The 17,270-nt window shown below is 42.5% G+C and overlaps 1 protein-coding gene across 4 annotated transcripts in view; it reads left to right on the forward strand.

Annotated features, from left to right (window-relative positions):
- The window catches only part of ADAMTS9 (ADAM metallopeptidase with thrombospondin type 1 motif 9), a 76,892-nt gene that overhangs the window by 46,157 nt on the left and 13,465 nt on the right, over window positions 1–17,270 (forward strand). For all 4 annotated transcript variants that reach the window (XM_039388356.1, XM_039388357.1, XM_039388359.1 and 1 more), the window contains exons 28-29: window positions 34–210; window positions 13,637–13,804. In XM_039388356.1, the coding sequence (XP_039244290.1) occupies window positions 34–210; window positions 13,637–13,804 (345 nt within the window). The remainder of the gene's footprint in view (window positions 1–33; window positions 211–13,636; window positions 13,805–17,270) is intronic.

The following is a 17,270-nucleotide window of genomic DNA, read 5'->3' on the forward strand; positions in this document are numbered from 1 at the left end:
ACGGTGATTGCTCTGTCCTCTGCTGACTTCCAGTGCACGAAGCCATGCGGGGGAGGGACAAGAACGCGGCTGGTGGTGTGCCAGCGCCCCAATGGAGAAAGGTTTACGGATCTGAGCTGTGAAATCCTTGACAAGCCACCGGACAGAGAGCAGTGCAATGTGCAGGACTGTCCTAGAGATGCTGCCTGGAGCGCTGGTCCTTGGAGCTCGGTACGACCATAAACTCTTTCTCTTTGTGAACCGTTTTGTGGATATCCCATAACAACAGATTTAATTTGCTTCGAACCAAGGTGCTAATGCTTCATGTCTTAAAACTGCACTTAAAGAGGATTATTGACAATATATTCAGAATAACACCTGTTCAGGAAGAGCTTACATTAGAGGAGCTCAAATCTTTTAATTTAAAAGGCACTTTCTGCTAAGTAGCCACCTTTGTCCATTTTATTACACCGTGCAAGCGCTGTGCATTGTGAATCTTGGTTCTGAGTTCTTTGCATATGAATTTAAACCTGGCATTCAAGCAGTACATTGCCATTGAAGTTAAATTGTTCTGCTCTTTAATGGTAATAGTGCACTGTGCACCTACTGGTTTACCAGTCGCGTGTTCTCTGCCAAAAGCAAGATGACTGGGTAGAATGTACTAAATTGCATCAATTCCCAGCCGTGTACAAGTGTGTACAGATGTGTGTGCAAGTCCCTACCTGCCCACACATAGACCTATGTAGAAACACGTGTGCATTCACACCCGTGCTCTAATTTCTGTTCCTGTGTATATAATATGAGTGTGATGTACAGTGCAAAGGCACCTCTAAGCTGTCCTTGTGCATCGCTCTGGTTCTGGAGAGTGATTGTCTAGCCTGATCTCCAGCTGCTGCTCTATCATTAAGTCAGCAAAGGATCAGCAAGGTGCTAGAAGGCTTAAAACCCTGGGAGTTTTCCAATGACAAAATAGTGTTTGGAGCAGAGGTTCTCTTATACTGCTCCTTTGCTGCTGGAGGACTCTGCTACAGAGATGCTCTTATGAGGGCCGAGCAGCCCTGAACTGCAGGGTTGGGGTGCTATTTTGGGTGCCACAGCTTTGAAATTCTCCCTGCCCAGAGCAGCACCCTCTGCTCTGAGCCCTGCACCAAGGCAAGTGCCACTTGGGGTGCTTCTGGAGCGCTGGAAACCACAGACCTGTCTCTTTTGAAGTGGCCTTTAAACAAATGTCAATCTTTATTGTGTATGTTGTTATAAAAGCATTTGAAGAAGTTTAAAAAAAATAATCTGACTCAAAAGCACTTTATAGGAAAATCAAAAAGAGGCCTGTTTGTAATGTATTGGACTTCCTTAATTGTCACAGTTTGAAAAGTCATCTTGCCAAAACCACCTCTCATTCTGCGGGTGCTTTCAGTGACATGGATGCCTTCAGTATCCTCCTCTGTATTTTTACCATACCTCAGTGAGTTCTGCAATAGCCATAAAACTGCTGAACTGGTGTTTATCCGGTGCTTCACCAGTACAAGCAACAGTGCTATGAAATATTTCATTTGAGGTGCTAATGTGTCCCTTGTCCGCCGACCTGGCTGGTGCTACCCATGAGCGAGGGAAGGTAAGCAGAGCTGGCGACGTGTGCACTGACTGCTCTGCAGGATTTACCAGCTGGGAGGTGCTGCCAACCTTGGCTACCTGTGCTGGACCATTTGCAAGAACCAAAGGTGTGGACAGAGTTGTGTGGCATTCTTCACAGCTGTTTCAGGAGCAGGCTCCAGGTCTGTGCCTGCTCCTCGTTGTTGGAGAGGCAGGGTGCAGTCCTCTAGCTTGGTTTTGAGTTGTTTTCTTTTTACCCAGGAAAAAATTCCCTTGACTCAGTCATACTAACCTCGGTGGGTTGTCCTTCCTCGCTCTCCTGGGAGCGGGTGGGGTGTCAGGCAGACAGGTGGAGGGCAGGGACATCCTGTCCTGCCTGTGGTACCTCTTCCCAGCTACCCACAGGGCTCACAGCCCTTGGCCTCCACATGGGAAGGTGCTGCAGGGCTGAGCCCCAATTGCTGCCACAAAGTGACTTGATTTTCCAGTCTTATTTACCGAGGTGTCCTTGGGCTCTGACCTAGGGGACCCCAGAGCTGTCTGAAGACTGAGAAGCATCTATAGGGTCCACAGGGCTTCGTGTCCCTCCAGCAGAACACTCCATGTGTATGTCTACCTCGTGCTACTACTGTAGGTAGTAACGGCCAAACTTTTTTCCTTTAGTGTGGTGTCACCTGGATTTGCTTTAGCTCTGCCATTGGTTGCAAACATCATCCTGTAGCTGTACATACTTCATCTGTTGAGATGGAGTGTCACTACCATATTTTCTTGGTCACTTTTGAAACAAGAGTATAGTATTAGCTGAAACTTTTCAGCAGTATGGATTTATGTATTTATGTAAAAGTGTATTTATTTTTCCAATATTGTTATTTAATTTTATATAAATGTTGCATACCTTTACGATGTCTAATGTTAATGTTGAACAGTGAAAATTAAAGACAAGTAGAATGTAATGAACAATGAATTTGTATAATGATTTCTTGAGTCTTTTGCTAAATTAAGATCATATACTTAGTTTTGGTAACTTTTGCTAAATTTTCTGAAATGGTACTGCAACGTTCCATTTTTTACTGGCTTTTCTTTTACTTGCTTTGTTCTCCAACAGAAATTGTTATTTTCAACAATTAAACACAGTTAAAATCGTATGAATTACGAAGTTTGGATAACTAATTTCTCACAAGCATCTGACTGGCTTTACTCAAGTTTCAGTGAAATTAGTACTATAAAATACATACAAATTAAAGCAGAGGGAGTCTGAAGAGTCCAACCCACAGTCCTTGGGCAGAATTCCACTGGGATTTTATACAGTAAACAAGTAATTTTTATCTGGCTGGTTAAATCCAGGTTTGGAAGAGATAATTAAATGGATAAACAGATTGTGTTTAAATGATAATTTTATAAAAGGAGACTGGTGAGATGTCATGTCATTATAATGTATGTTCAAAGAGGACTAAGAGGAGGTGACACTTTTATTTCCTTGCTTCCTTAAGAACATGTATTTACACACTACAGAATTGTACACCATGTGATAGAACTGACCTTTTTATTAAAACCATGCTTTAGAAAACATGCACAGATTGTCACCAGAATAGAGAGTGTTTTTTCTCCTCTGAATGCCTTATGGTATGAACACAGATCTTCATACACGCTCTCGAATATCGAGAGGAAATCTTGCCATGTTCTCCAGAATGAGGGAGATGTTCAAAGAGAGAATTGCCCATCACTTCACTTAAAACCCAAGTCTGGTTTTTAACATATATACCCATATATATATATCACATATGTAAAATATACCCATAACCTCACTTAAAACACTTCTCTTGGAGTAGATTTGTTCCTTGCAATAATCTCTGAAATTCTAAGTTTACCTTAATATCCAACTGTATCCTGATACAATTTATGAGTAATGCTGAATTAACTTGGTGTGTGTTTCTCATTCTTTCTGAGTTAGGAAATGGGCACAGAAAAGGTAAAACAATTATATCTCACAGCACCCTGGTTCAGTTGGGTGACTCATTTGACTTTGAACTGTGTAAAACAGGTGGGTGGGATTTTAGATTGTTTTTTTTTCCTAAAAAGTATTATAATTTTAAAAGTAGTCTGATTTTTCAAGTAGTTGTCACTCTTGAGTATCTAAAGTTTGAGCTGCTGATGTGATGGTTGTGTAGCTCTGACTGCCTGCAGAACAGCAGTGTGTCCTTCCCAGCTTCTCCCATAGGCAGAGGTGCTGGTATCTTAAGTCTTTGAGGGCCTTTTGCTCTAATGAAGAATTGGAAGCCTAGTGTAAATAATTAGAATATTAGCTGGCTAAGCTCCAGACTCTGTTGTGGATGTGAATTCAGGTTTGGGCTAGGACAGCACTGCTATATCCCCTTAGCAGGAAGCTAGTGGCATTGATGGCTTTGCAGGGCTCTTTGGCTGCACTCAGAGACATGGTAGCAGCAAAGGGTCTCTGAGCTGGGTGGGAAGTGGGAGAACTGCCTGGCCAACATCTGTTTCAGGCAGCTGGCGCTCAGGAATTTTAATCTTAACATTGGTGTCAGTGGAAACTTCAGGTTATTTGTATTTAATTCTGTCAAAGCCCCAACATGTTGTTTACAAAATGCCTTCCCCATGCAGCTGGATGAAAATAGGCTGTTCAACAGCAATATTCTCCGTGTCATTATTCTGATAATGTTCTTAGCAGGCAGGATGTCAGCTCTTGCTAAGACAGAAGTGATAACCAGGGACAGATTTGGTTGCAAGTGTATATAACTCTGCTGTTGTCTTCCTCTCTCCTGCAGAAAATGAATTTGCTGTGACAGCAGCACTACTAAGCTGCTGTGTGATTCTTTACACATGTTTTGCAATAACAAAGCCATCCTTGAAAATGAAGTGATAGGCACACTAAACTCTCCAGTCACTCAGTGATTCATATTGCTTTTTCTGTCCTTCATTCATACGATGAAGGTTTGGGCTCCAAGACTGCAGCAACAAATCTGTATTTCTCTGTAGTGCCAGGTATTATCAGAAAACTAGTAAAAACAGTCCTACCCTGGGAGCCTGTGGGGGAAGCACAAATGTTGCTGCAGCAGAGGACGGCTGCACATATAGCCCCAGCACCCATAACCCAGGCAGAGGGATGCAGTGGGTGACTTGCATGCCTTCAGAAAGCAAGTAGAAACAGATTTAATAAAGCTGATCCTGACCAAAATGAGAGGTTGGTAGCCCATGGATATCCCCAGACATCTGTCTGAAGCTGTCTCTGTCTCAGAGCTGTTTACTGTGTGCTTAGGCTGGCCCACCAAGGCTGTTGTCCCTCTTGGGTTCCTGGCTGCCTCCCTCTAGGATCTCGCAGACTGACTGACTCCAGGGACTGCCGGTTCGCTGTGCTGATGAAAGGCAAGAAGTTGTCTGCTTTGGTTCCCTAGTCAAAAATAGGCCTTTGACAGCGCAGCCCTCTCTGTTTTTGTTTATAAAAGCAAACCAGACCCTTTCCTGTACTCCCTGCAGTGTGACACTCATCCAGAGCATCCCACCACCAGTGCCCAGCTTCAGCCAACCTCCAAAACTGCACATCCCTGGGCCATAACTGGGAATTCACCAATTTGCTGCCTTGTGCCCTTCTCAGAGCTTGTCCCAGAGGGTAAATGCACTTGGGGTTTTTGTGTGAAGTGTTTGCCTGTTGCTCCTCTGAGGCTCATGCATCTCTTTCCTCAGCTCAATGCCTGCTGTTCCTGTTAAGGCTCAGACCCACAGCTGATGGCTCCAAGCCAATCACAGGTGGGTAAAGCCATTGGTACCCAGCTGCCTGGTAGGGGAACATCCCTTTATTCCTCTCTTGCTGCCCTAAAATCTCCCATTTTTATTTTCCTTTCCAGTTTTACTTTTTGTCTGCCATCACCATCTTTCATTGATACTTCTCTTTCTCCTTAAAAAAGGAGAACTATATAGGTGTACTTTTTCTATCAGTTCTCTGTCTCCTGTTTGCGAGTGTTGATGCTCCATGAGCAGGAAAACAACCATGGAATTCTGTCTGCTAACCTGCAGGCGAGGGACCACCCTGTGCTTAACACTGAGCCAGCCCTGTAGTGATTTTTCTGGATCCACCCTTCCGAGGACTGATTTCCTGCAACTTAAAGCTCAGCTGTTGCAATCCAAACTCCTCCCTTGAAAGCCCCTATTGGCCCTTGCAGCCCTCATCATCTGACCTGGTGATTAAATCGAGGGTCTTTTAGTCTGATGGAGAAGTAAAAGGACTGGGCAGCAGTGTCCTCTTTAACCTCCCTAATCCAGTGACTAAATGCTGGGAAATGAGCTGCAGAGAATCTCATCTGCTCTCCTTCATTAGCCTCTCCTGTTGCTACTGCCAGGACAGACGTGCTGGGCCAGTGGTTAGACTCAGGAAGGTTATTTTCTTCAAAATCTTCTCTTCCATTAGTATTCACTGATGTTTCTTACCATGCTTCTGTCCAGCCCATGCTTCTGTCCTAACACTGTAAAATGCTTCTCTCCTCCCAGAGAAGTGCAGTGGCTGTTTGGCTGCACTTGGTGTGCCTCTGTGCCTTTTTACACCTCCTCTTACACGTTTTCTCAGCTAAATGGTCATTTTCTAGGCTGTGCATGACTTGAACTCAAAGTGGTGGAGCTGCTGTTCAGCAATGCCTGGTTTCAGTCTCTATGTCATGGGTGGCCCATCTGTGGCTCTGGCTCCATAAGGCCTGCAGACCTCCTATACCTGCACCTCTGCACACGCTCACACCCAGGAGAAATAATGCAATACTTAAAATGGCAATTGCTGGGAACATTTGTCTCCCAAAGCACTGGCTCTGAGTGCAGGAATCGCAGTGTGTGTTAGGCTGCAGGGGACACTTTGGAACAGTAACACACTTTCAAGGATGAGCTGTGAAGTTGAGCATCTTCAGGCAGATCCCTGAGCTGGGCATTGAGAAATCTGTGTGCAGTGTTGCTCATTTTTCAGAGTCAAGCTGTATACCCCTCACTGCAATAATTGCTGTTGCTCAGATGCTAGGGATTTAGAAACAAGGATGTGTAATGATGAGGGACACCAAGCACAAAGAGATTTACTGTGTTTCTAACTTTCCTTGTGACTGATTTGTTCAGTTATTAAGGGAAAATGTTGTAGTCAGTCCTGTTCCAAAGGCACTTAATTTTCTGTTCATGTTTTAATTTTACTAGCTCACAGGGGAGGTGAGTGAGCCAGCAGCATGGCTGAAAATCTGTCTGATGCCCAAGACCATGTGCAGGCTGACAGTATCCCTACTGCATTAAGCCAAAATTTTTCTTTATAAAACTGGGAAGTAAGCAGCAGCCCAATGCTCCTACAGCCCCCCGGTGTGATGCACACCTGTGAAATAGAGCTAACGATCCTTGGAGAGCTCTTTACTTTGTGTTTCACTCCATCCAACATGGAGAAATTCTATTCTTGAATGGAACATCTAAATGGCATTATAATACAACTGTTCACTAAAAATATGAAGTGTCAGTTAGCCGAGGCGCCTTGCTGCTTCAGTTGGTACTGTCCTAGAAGTGCCACAGCATGGAAAATAGGCTTCATCAGTGCCTTCCACATCCCATTATACTGGTGTCCTTGGGTAGCTCACACATCTCCTAATTTGAGGAAATGCCACGTAACACCTCCCCCCCTTGAGAGACCTGCAGTGGCTGTAAGGGAGCTTTTGCTTTTTTGTTGTCTAAGGTAAATAGTGTGGAGCAGGGCAGGGATGAAGCTTTTACGGAAGCTCTGTGTGCTCACAGCCCTGCTGATTTCTATACCTGGTGAAGTCTTTGTATATGGTGTAGCAACAGGGCAGGGGAAAGGGCGGGGGGAGAAGGTGCTGCTTACTAGGTGGATGCTGCAGGAGAGGAGAATGCATGGCTTCTCCTGCTGTAGTTACCTCTTTTTTCCCCATATATCTTGTGAGGTTTCCAAGCCCAGGGAAATTATGGTATTGACTTTGGCGCTCAGGGCTTTAAATCTTGCAGAAGTTAAAGAGACCAAGAGCATCCTTTCTGCTGGGCAATCTGTGCTGGAGGAATGGGCTCCAGACACACCAGCCTCTTCCCTCTGCTGCAGCAACACATCAAGTTGGACCCTTTTCTTTGAGAAATTTTCCTTTTTTTTCCTGGTTTTTTTTTTTTTTTTAACGTGTTAAAAGACATCATCCAAGGTCACTCACCGGTCCCTGCAGCTGAGTTTGTCAGTGGGAAGGTGAAGATTTAGTGGACTGTGTTATTTCTCCCTTTTGCAAATAATCACTTGGAAGCTCTGCTCAGAGCCAGGAACAGAGCTGTGGAGGATGGAGACCCTGAGTGCACTAGAGGGACAGGGCAGGCCAGCATGGATGTTCTCTCTCGCCCGTGCCCGGGGCAAGGAGTGATCCTCAGGGACAATGGGGCAAACCCTGCTCTTGTGCACACCAAGGGCTGTAATGCAGCTCCTCAAGACACTTCCACAGGGGTTCTGGACAATGCTTACAAACATACTCTGACTACACTTTCCAAAATCCCTAATATTCATGTCTTTTTTCTTTTTAATTGTCCCATTTCTCTGGAGAGTCAGCATGGATTAAACATTCCCAAAGCCTCCTTCAAACTGCAGTGCGGTGCTTTAGTGTGTTTTGCTCAGCTCTCTGGTCCATTTGCCCTCCTTTGAATGTAGAGACCCCCCCCTTCCCTTTTAAATATACAGAAATCACATGTATTTTCTGGCCACATACCAGCTAAAATCACCATGACCATACGCTCTTGCGTGCGTTGAGGTGTGGCTCTGTAGTTTGTCAGGAAAGGAAAGCCAAGTTGGGTGACTCCTGCCCTGCACACATGTTGCTACCCCACAGAGACACAGAGTTCTCACCGTGCTGATGCAGCCAGGTGTGAGACCATGCTAAAACAGAGCAGTGGAAGGAACAGGACTTCAAAGTAGCGATAAATATTTCCTAAGTATCAAGTGTTGCACCCTTGCTTTCAGCTTGTTGCTTCTCTCACCGAAGCCAAGGGAGTTACCTGCTAAAATTCGTTGCTGTTGTGAAGCTAATTTGGTTTGGGTGCCACAATGCCTCTGTTGCTAGATAGGTTCAGGCATATTAAGACTCTAGTAAAGGTTCAGCTGGTGAGGAAGGGTTCAGGCTTTCCTTCGTGGTGTGTCTACTGATGTCCTTTGTGCTCAAGAGACTTCAGAAGTACTGAAGTCACAGGGCAGTGGTTTCAGCATCTGAGAGGAGCAGTGTAAGTTGTAGTAAGAGCTGACATAGACTAATATGATGCTGAAAGGTAACTATGAGGGTGCATAGTTGGGCTCTGTTCATAGTTGGAGAAGTTTGCTGACATCCAGGAGCACAGCCCTCATGGAAAGGGGGTGTAAAGCATCATAGGGTGCTGTTGCTTTTCTGCTTTATCTCATCCAGCACATGTTTTGTCTCAGACTGTTGGAAAGGATGAACCATGGCTTACTTATGAGTGTTTACTTTCCATATAATACTTAATGTGGGGAAATCTAAATCTACAAGGGTTGATTTTAATTTCCTCCAAAAAGTTGCTCCTGGCAGAATCTGATAAAGCCATTTTTGGTCTTAATTCTTCCCAGCCCCCAGCCCTGCTGTTGGTGAGCTATCGGAGCATACCTATCTTTGGGAATTCATTTGGTGATCACCACAGCTTGCATTTATTATCTCAAATACCTCCCAAATCGTCGGCTGATGCGAGGTGGGCCTGAAAAGTGGTCTGACAGCATTTTCTGAAACTTTTTACTTCTGGGGGAGAGTGTTCCCAGGTTCTTGCTGGGGATATGCCTTTCTGCCCTGTATTGATCTTCCCTTGAATGCACAGCTTAAAAGAAGCAGAGTCATTCCATTTCTTCTTGGTTGCTCTGTGCTGCCTCTTTCTTCTCACAAAGATTTGCTCATTTGTGCCCAGGGCTGTGGAGTCCTTTTGGTGCTGGACTGACCTCGTTCCCAGCCCTCAGCCTGGCAGCAGCACAGCCATAGCATGGGCTCCCAGTGCAGAAGAGCAGGTCATGGTCTCTGGCAAGAGGCTCAGAAACTGGCCCCAACCAGCCTGAAATTCTGTACAAATTTTTAAGAGCTTTTGGGTTACATACTCTGTTTTTTTTCCTGCTACAAGCCCAGTGAATCAAATAGCAGCCTTTCTATTTTAGAGAGGTCTTAATGAACAAGATATACCCTCATCTTCCAAACAATCAGAGTAGGAAATGCAGCAAGGGTTGTTTTAAAGCAATTTGCACGTACTTGGTAAAACAGAATAAGCGTCGTCAAAAACAGAATAAGCGTCGTCATTCCTGAACTCTGAAACAGAAAACAAATTTTTTTGTGGAAACAAAAACACAAGCTTTTCTGTGTGCTGGAGCAGAGCAAGGCATTGCAGGAGACATTTAGCATCATGTTCTGACCTTTATGGAAACAGTTGATATGGAAATATTCTTGTCATATTTATTTAAACTATTTTCTTTCATTTATTTAAACTAGGCAGTATACTTATTTGAAAAACTTAGCAGCATGCCAATCTCTAGTTCTTGGCATGTTAACAACACTAACCATGCAATAAATATAAACCCCTCAAATCTGTGCTGAATGCTTTGATCCTAATGCTCTTAGGGAAGTCCTTTTGTTTTTGTTCTCTACAGAAAGTACCAGGTGTGACTGTGGTGGGTTTAGGAGATAGTAAAGATAATAACCAGAGGAAGGTCTGGTAGAGTTTTAGTGTGATGGCTATAGTTGATTTTTTGAAATAGTATTTCCCTATTACTTTATGTGCCACAAACATTTTGGTGGATTTTTAATAGAAACACCACAATGTGTTGTTTTCACACCCTCCTCCATGCCTGGCTGCCCTCCCAGGTTCTCCCAGGGGTGCTATTTGCTCTTGTGCCTCAATCACGGGCTGCAAACAGCCTTTCAGAGCAACATTTTCCCACACGAGTGGAGGAAGAGGTGGGTGACCACGGGTGTACCCAAGTGGACATGATCCTTGACTCTAGGAGGCTGCTTAGTAAAAAAAAAAAATCAATACAGTACCTGGCTACACCTTCAGAGCTGCATCAGAGGTGCTTAAAGCCAGTAGAAGTTTTTCTGTTGTCTGCAAAGAGCCTTGGATGAGGCTGGTATTCCACCTGTCTATCCCCGGCACTTGGAAGCATTTTCTATAGGGGTGAGGGAAAGGAATCAAGAAAAAAAAGAGAAATATGAAGGGAGTGGTTTTGTCTGTTCTAGTCAAATGTTTAAGGAAAGCACGATCCAAGCTTACCTCACTATGGCATTGCTATTGATGGGTACCTTAAGCAGCAGCAGCATTTGCAGCGATGAAGAGTCCTGATAATGAAATGAAAAGTTCCTCCAGGGTCTCAAATAGATGAGACTAATGGTGGTAGCTAGGTGTAGCACTTCTCTGATTCATATGGCACTGAGATGAAGCCCACTATTAAATTATTCTTCGCATGTGGCTCACATATGCTTCATATCTGTGTGCTAGATAAAAGCTGAAAATACCTGAGACGAATTAGATGGCAGTTATGAAGTAGACTCTTTGCAAAGGAATTTTTAGTCTCTGATACTTGTTACATTAGATTATCCAACCTTTCTTTTCTGTCAGTGCAAATGAGATCATAACTCAAATGTGCATGAAAGCAAACGGGTGGTTTAGATCTGAAAATGCACAGCTGCCTAACTTTGATTTATATTAAAGGCAGACATAGAAATGATTAATTCCAGCATCTTGGGAATTACATTTAAGTATTAACAAAATTAGGCAAATTATGCCTCAACCTCTGAGTGCACCAAGGTGTTCATGCAGACTTGTTGTTTGATCATGGGATCACAAGATAAATGTCAGAATCAGGCTCTGTGCCACAGTTAAACATTTTGTAGATGGGGAATAATAATTTTGGAAATGACTAGCATCATATTATTTGTGATATCAAATATTTATCAACCAGCTTCAGATCCCCAGAGATGTGCTTGCATTGTTGCACAATGTGGTTAGTCTTCCTTTAGGATAAGTAGTGGATCCAATGTATTCTTTAACCTGAGGAATGCTCTGGGCTGTACCAGGTCAGGATGTGGGGCAAGACAGAATCCTGATGAAGGCTGTAAATTTACTGTTTAGCATTGGTTGTCACAGTAAAGTGGCATCAACCTGCAAGGAGAGCACTAACAGAGGAGCACTTGAATTTTTTCCTAAGTGTCAGTGTTGGTGTTTAGACCAAAGACAGTAAATGGATGAAAGTATTAGAAGTTTACAACTGGGTTTGGTAAGATTTGACATTTCCTTCTTACTGACATTCATTGCCTGGGAAGAGAATGAAAAAATGAACTTCAGATGAAATGTAAAGGCTTATAAAAATTTAGCTCATTAGCTCAGTCTTTTTTTCTGTTGATGCTAAAGAAAAAAAAGGGAAGTTTATGGATATGGGTAACTCATGAAAGTTTTATTTTATTACAAGGGACAGCATTTCCTCTATTTCTCAGTGCAAGATTGAATGTTGCTCGTTGGATTTTTTTGGCCTATCCTGAAATTGGATCTGGGCTCAGGAGAACTCAGAGTCAGCCATCCCTGCCTCTCAGAGGAGCACCATTAATGGCTCTTAAACCCTGCTGATCACAAGGGACCTCAGCCATCTTTCCTTGATCTGTAACGCTCTGGCAGCAGGGAAACAACCTTTTTCAGGGCGTCATTTGTACAAGCTTTTAAGCAGCAATGTCTGATTTTAGGAGTTATATCCATTTCTCTCCACGCTGGTCTGACCTTTTCCATTTAGGAGCAAGTTACTGCTCTTGCTGGTTCTTTGTGGGCTGAATGAGTTGTAAGTAGGGCTGTAATATAAAATATTCACAGGTGTCATTGTATATGCCAATTTCTATTCTAGTGGATCTTCCAGAGCTGCTACATATATAAATATTTTAGGTTTCAAATGTATTCATAGGCTGGGAAGAGCTTGAGCTGTAATATATTTCTTGGAAAATATGCTGATGGAGTGGTTCCAAAATGAAGGTAGAAGCCTCATTTCTGTGTGTTCCCTCCATTTTGAAAAGAAAACAGAACATTTTCTCTGGAGAGATGGTTAAAACAGTGTGTTTGCACTCAAGGATTAAACCAGTATGCTTATGACATAGCATGTAATGAAGAAATTGAAGTTGAGTCTCTGGGTGCATCATGCTGAGTAAGAAGCTTGTTCTACACGAAACTGTCATATTAAATTCTTGTCGTGATTCCAGACCCCTTTGATTCCTAAATCTTTTGGAGGAGACTAATCTGAAATCAAAGTGAAGTTGCTTGGGGTTTGCATGCCAGAAGTGGTCACATTTGAAAAAGTTCAGTGAACCTGCAGAGGGAGGTTGAAATTAGTTGCTTCACTACAAAGCTTACAGCTAACATACCTGCTGGTTTGCTTTTTGCTTTGATTCTCCAGGCTCTGCCTTCTTGCCACCTTCCGAGTTGTTTTCAAAATGCATAAATCTTAAGGATGAGCATGTCCTGGTTTCGGTCTATTTAGTGAAAAGTAAAAAAAAAAGTCAGTCTACAGTGGTAAAACAAACACAAGCTTTAGTACCAAGGACATGGAAAGGCTGCCCTTTTCTCTTCTGCCTTGTCTTTTGTGCAGTTATTTCCCTCTGTGAAGGTGCAGTATCACACTTTAGCCTCCCGATTTACCAACATTTGACATCCCTTTGTACCAAGGTAAATGGAAATGGTTCCTTTCAAGTTCTTCTAAGTAGATACTGAGGGCTCCTGCCTTGATCCCTGTAAGATGACTCTGCTCCTTTGAAACCACTGGAGCAATGCCAGGAATCCAGCCTGTTAGCCCTGCTGAATGTCAGCTGCTTTCTCTTGTTTTGATATTGGCATTTTTGGGGGCTCTGACCAAGAATACCATGGAATATTAAGTGTAATTGGTAGCATTTCCAGTGGTTAAATGCTGCCCTTCTGTACCCACCTCAAGGTTTTGTGTAGGCTGCCTGGGACCTGGGAAAGTGCCCTGTATAACCATGGCCCCTGTATGACTGTGTAGACAGCCCTGTGTGAAAGCTGATCTGTTGTTACTTTATATTTACAGTGTTCTGTCTCCTGTGGAAGGGGCCAAAAGCACCGCAGTGTGTACTGTTTGTCAAAGGAAGGGAGACATGTAGAAGAAGAGTATTGCAAACACCTTGCTAAGCCAAACGTGCAAAAGAAATGCAGAGGGGGCAGATGTCCGAAGTGGAAAGCAGGAGATTGGGGACAGGTGAGACACATTGTGTACCCTTTTGCACCCTTTGATATTCTTCCTCCCTCAAATTGGTTAGAACTTGGTCTTCTGATCACTTCTGTCCTCTTGAATTATTAAAGGATAAAAGTTTTTGGCCAGATCCTGGCATAAAATAGTGCAGCTTCATGGACAGCAATGGAGTAGCACTGATTTGTACCAGCTGAAAACATGGAAATTTGCTTTTGGTGTCTATCTGAAAGTAAATTCCTTATTGTATATTATAAGTTTCTGCTAGAAACATCATTAGTATATAATATGAAAGAGAATCTACTATTTATTCATGTTTTTAATATCATTATGTAAATATCACATCTCAAGCAAAATCTTCCTTAGTTTTGAGAAATCTGAAACTCATTTATTATCAGCTTCCTGAGGAAGCTTAAAGAATAATCAGAGCTGTTCATTAAAACTGCTTTTCACTCCCTTTGTTTCTTAACAAACTCATCACTTGATTTTCCTCATTAAAAAGTCAGACAGTGATGTATAGAGCAGAGTCTGCTGGAAATGAGAAAGTGCTTGGAGTTATTAAGCATCTTGCTTGCTGAAAGCATACCTTGAGTCCTTGTTTTCCTGAAAATAATGTCTTTGTCATCACCTTGAATCTGCTGCATCACATTTTTATCTCTGAGCCTTGCTTTTCCCTCTACCTCATTAGTGTGCTAATCAGCGGAATTATTGAAAATCCCAGACTAAATGAACTGTTAACTTGTAAAACATCGTGTTCCCTTGCACTCTGTCTTCCAAATTAAGGTAGAAAACACCAGTTTTTGATATATGCAAGTTCCCTGAAAGACAAACCATTAACATTGCTAACAGACACACATGCAAATGTTAGGGCTGAGACAGCGTGCTGTTGTTTAATGTACACTACTAAAAAAGACAATAAACCCATTGAAGATCTTGATTGTTTTCAGACTCTTATTTTTTTTTCTCACGCTTACCTTTGAATTCATAGGATAAGAGTTATTTGTTGTTAAATGCATGAAGCGCTAAGTGTTCATTCAGAATGGAGGTTCAGTTACTGAGGTCTGGGCTCTTTACCTGAGGAATGGCTGGGAGCATCCAGCCTGTGAAATCCACAGTGCTGCTTCCATATTGGAAATTAAGTCAATATTATTGCCGTTATTACCTTCAGGACTGAAACCTTAATTTTATACAGGAGCTGGACTGAAATGAAAGGAAATTAGATAGTCTTGTCACATCTGATTTGCACCTTATTTAAAGTGACTGCTCCTGAAAGCAGTTTTTTACAGCTAATAATTGTAAACATAATAATGTGATGATCTGTCGATTGCATTAAAATACACTAATATTAATTGATAAAAGTGTTCTAAAATTCCCAGCATTCCACTGCATGATGGTAGTTAATTTATGCAAGTGGAGAAAGAAACTCAAGTTAATAGGAGAAGGTGATTTATGGCCTGAGGTAATCTCTCATGACTTGGCAATTAAGGAATATTTGTATGGTAACGATAAGGCTAAGAATAGGCATTTCCAGGAGTAGCTCCTCAGCCCAGTCCCTGATGCTGGATGTGCTCAGCCAGCCAGGACCTTGCTTGGGGAAAAAATTAAGGGATAGAAATACTTATTCTACAATATCAAACTGGGCTTTTTAAAGCCACATGAAATGCTATGACACGGATCTCTGAACCTCACTGGTGCTGGCAGCGTTTCTTTGTCTGTGACAGATGAAGAGTTGGGGCTGTCATAGGTTTGGAGCACTGGCTGTGGGTCCCTGGCTATTGCAGGGCTTTGCCAAAGATTTAATGCTTTAGACCTGAGCTGGATTTAGGTGCTGAATTTCTCATTAAGACCATGAAACCGACGGGGGTTTGGCACTCTGAATATCCAGGAAATCAGGGTATAAATGGGCAAAGAAACTCTTTGTCACCTTCCCTGTCACCAGTACCACTGTTGCAAATAGGAGCCGTGATCAGTTTGCACTCAGATACTATCAAAAAATATAAAGCTTTCTGAAGGTCTAATTGCCTCAGAAAGATAATCCCAAAGCTGAGCTGCTGTGAGCTGGCTGCCTTTTCTCCTCGGTAAATCAGAAAAGTCTGCATGAGAACCAAGCCAAGGTTTTCCCATAAAAATGCATCTTTGTGTTGCCATATATGCACAGGACTTGTTGCATTATACCTTTAGGGTCTTTTTTTCTTTTCCTTTTGGGAAAAGGAATTATTCAGAAAATCAGGATTAAAAAATACAGGAAGGGTTAAAAATTAATCCCAGTCGGACACTGGCTATGCTGATGCTCCGCTCCCGGATTTTTTTCTCTTTGGATGTTTTATATTCAGTGGGTGGTAAATTCTTTTCTAGATTGTTATGAACTCACCTCCCTGCAGCAAAGCATTTTTAATATACCTGTAATAATCAGAAGGGAAGGAAAAAGGCTTTTTCTCCAAGTTTTAAATGTGCCTGTGTCTGCACTGAAATGTCAGATTTAATGTGTTTGCTTCTCCTAAGTGATATCAATTATGGCCATTTACCTTTCACTTAGCAAAAATACCAATATTTATTCTGCTCTCTGGTATTTATGTATTTCAGTTACAGGCTGAAATTCAGCCTTGTTTAAAAACACGGATAGAACATCAGGTAATGATTCTGGCACAGCACAGGGACCATCCTCCCTCTCTCCAAACCCGGGTGTCACACACAGCACAGGCCACAGTAAAAGAGCCACAGTGTCACTTGTGCTCCTCTATACTAGCATACCCGGGCATGTGCTTTTTAGGTTGATGATAAATGCAAACCAAAAGGCATTTTAGAGCATGGTAGGCACCCTGGTGTATACGTTTCTCCAAGTTTGTGGCCATTATTCAGTTTACTGTCCCCTATGGAATGCATAGGACAAACAGCACTGTTAATCCCAGGGCAGCATATGGGAAGCGTTTGCATCACCAGTGACAGAAATCCCTGTAGCTTTCAAAAAGCTACACAAGGATACTCCCACTCTCTTAGAAATATCGGAAGCGAGAGGAATAGTCACACTCAGCTTTTCTTTGGTCCTCTTGGCTTTATGGGGCATTAGGATAGTAAAGCAAACAGCATTATGGAGGAACACTCTGCAGAAGAGGGAATTGCTTCCCCATTAGGCACCGATTAATTCCCTGCCTTAAGAAGGCTCGGTTTTATTGGTACTGCAATAACAGACTGTGAACTTGTTTTCTTAGTTCCTGATATATTAATAAGATTGCTTATATTAGCTTTTAATTCAGCTGTGTTTTAAATATGTACCTTTGATTTTTATATGCTTTCTTCTATAAATGCAAATTCTCTTTATTTCAAATCTACACAGTATACTGCTCTAGCCAGAAAGAATCTATATCAGAGGGATGTTAAGTACTGCTAAACATATTAGTGAGCAGTCACAACACTAAGAAATGTTGCGTGAAAGAAAAAATAAGCTGTTAAAAGCATTGTAGTATAGATAATAATT

Source organism: Pipra filicauda, unplaced genomic scaffold (assembly GCF_003945595.2).
Source record: "Pipra filicauda isolate LSUMZ 115617 unplaced genomic scaffold, ASM394559v2 scaffold63_size3267554_pilon, whole genome shotgun sequence".
NCBI classification, from domain to species: domain Eukaryota; kingdom Metazoa; phylum Chordata; class Aves; order Passeriformes; family Pipridae; genus Pipra; species Pipra filicauda.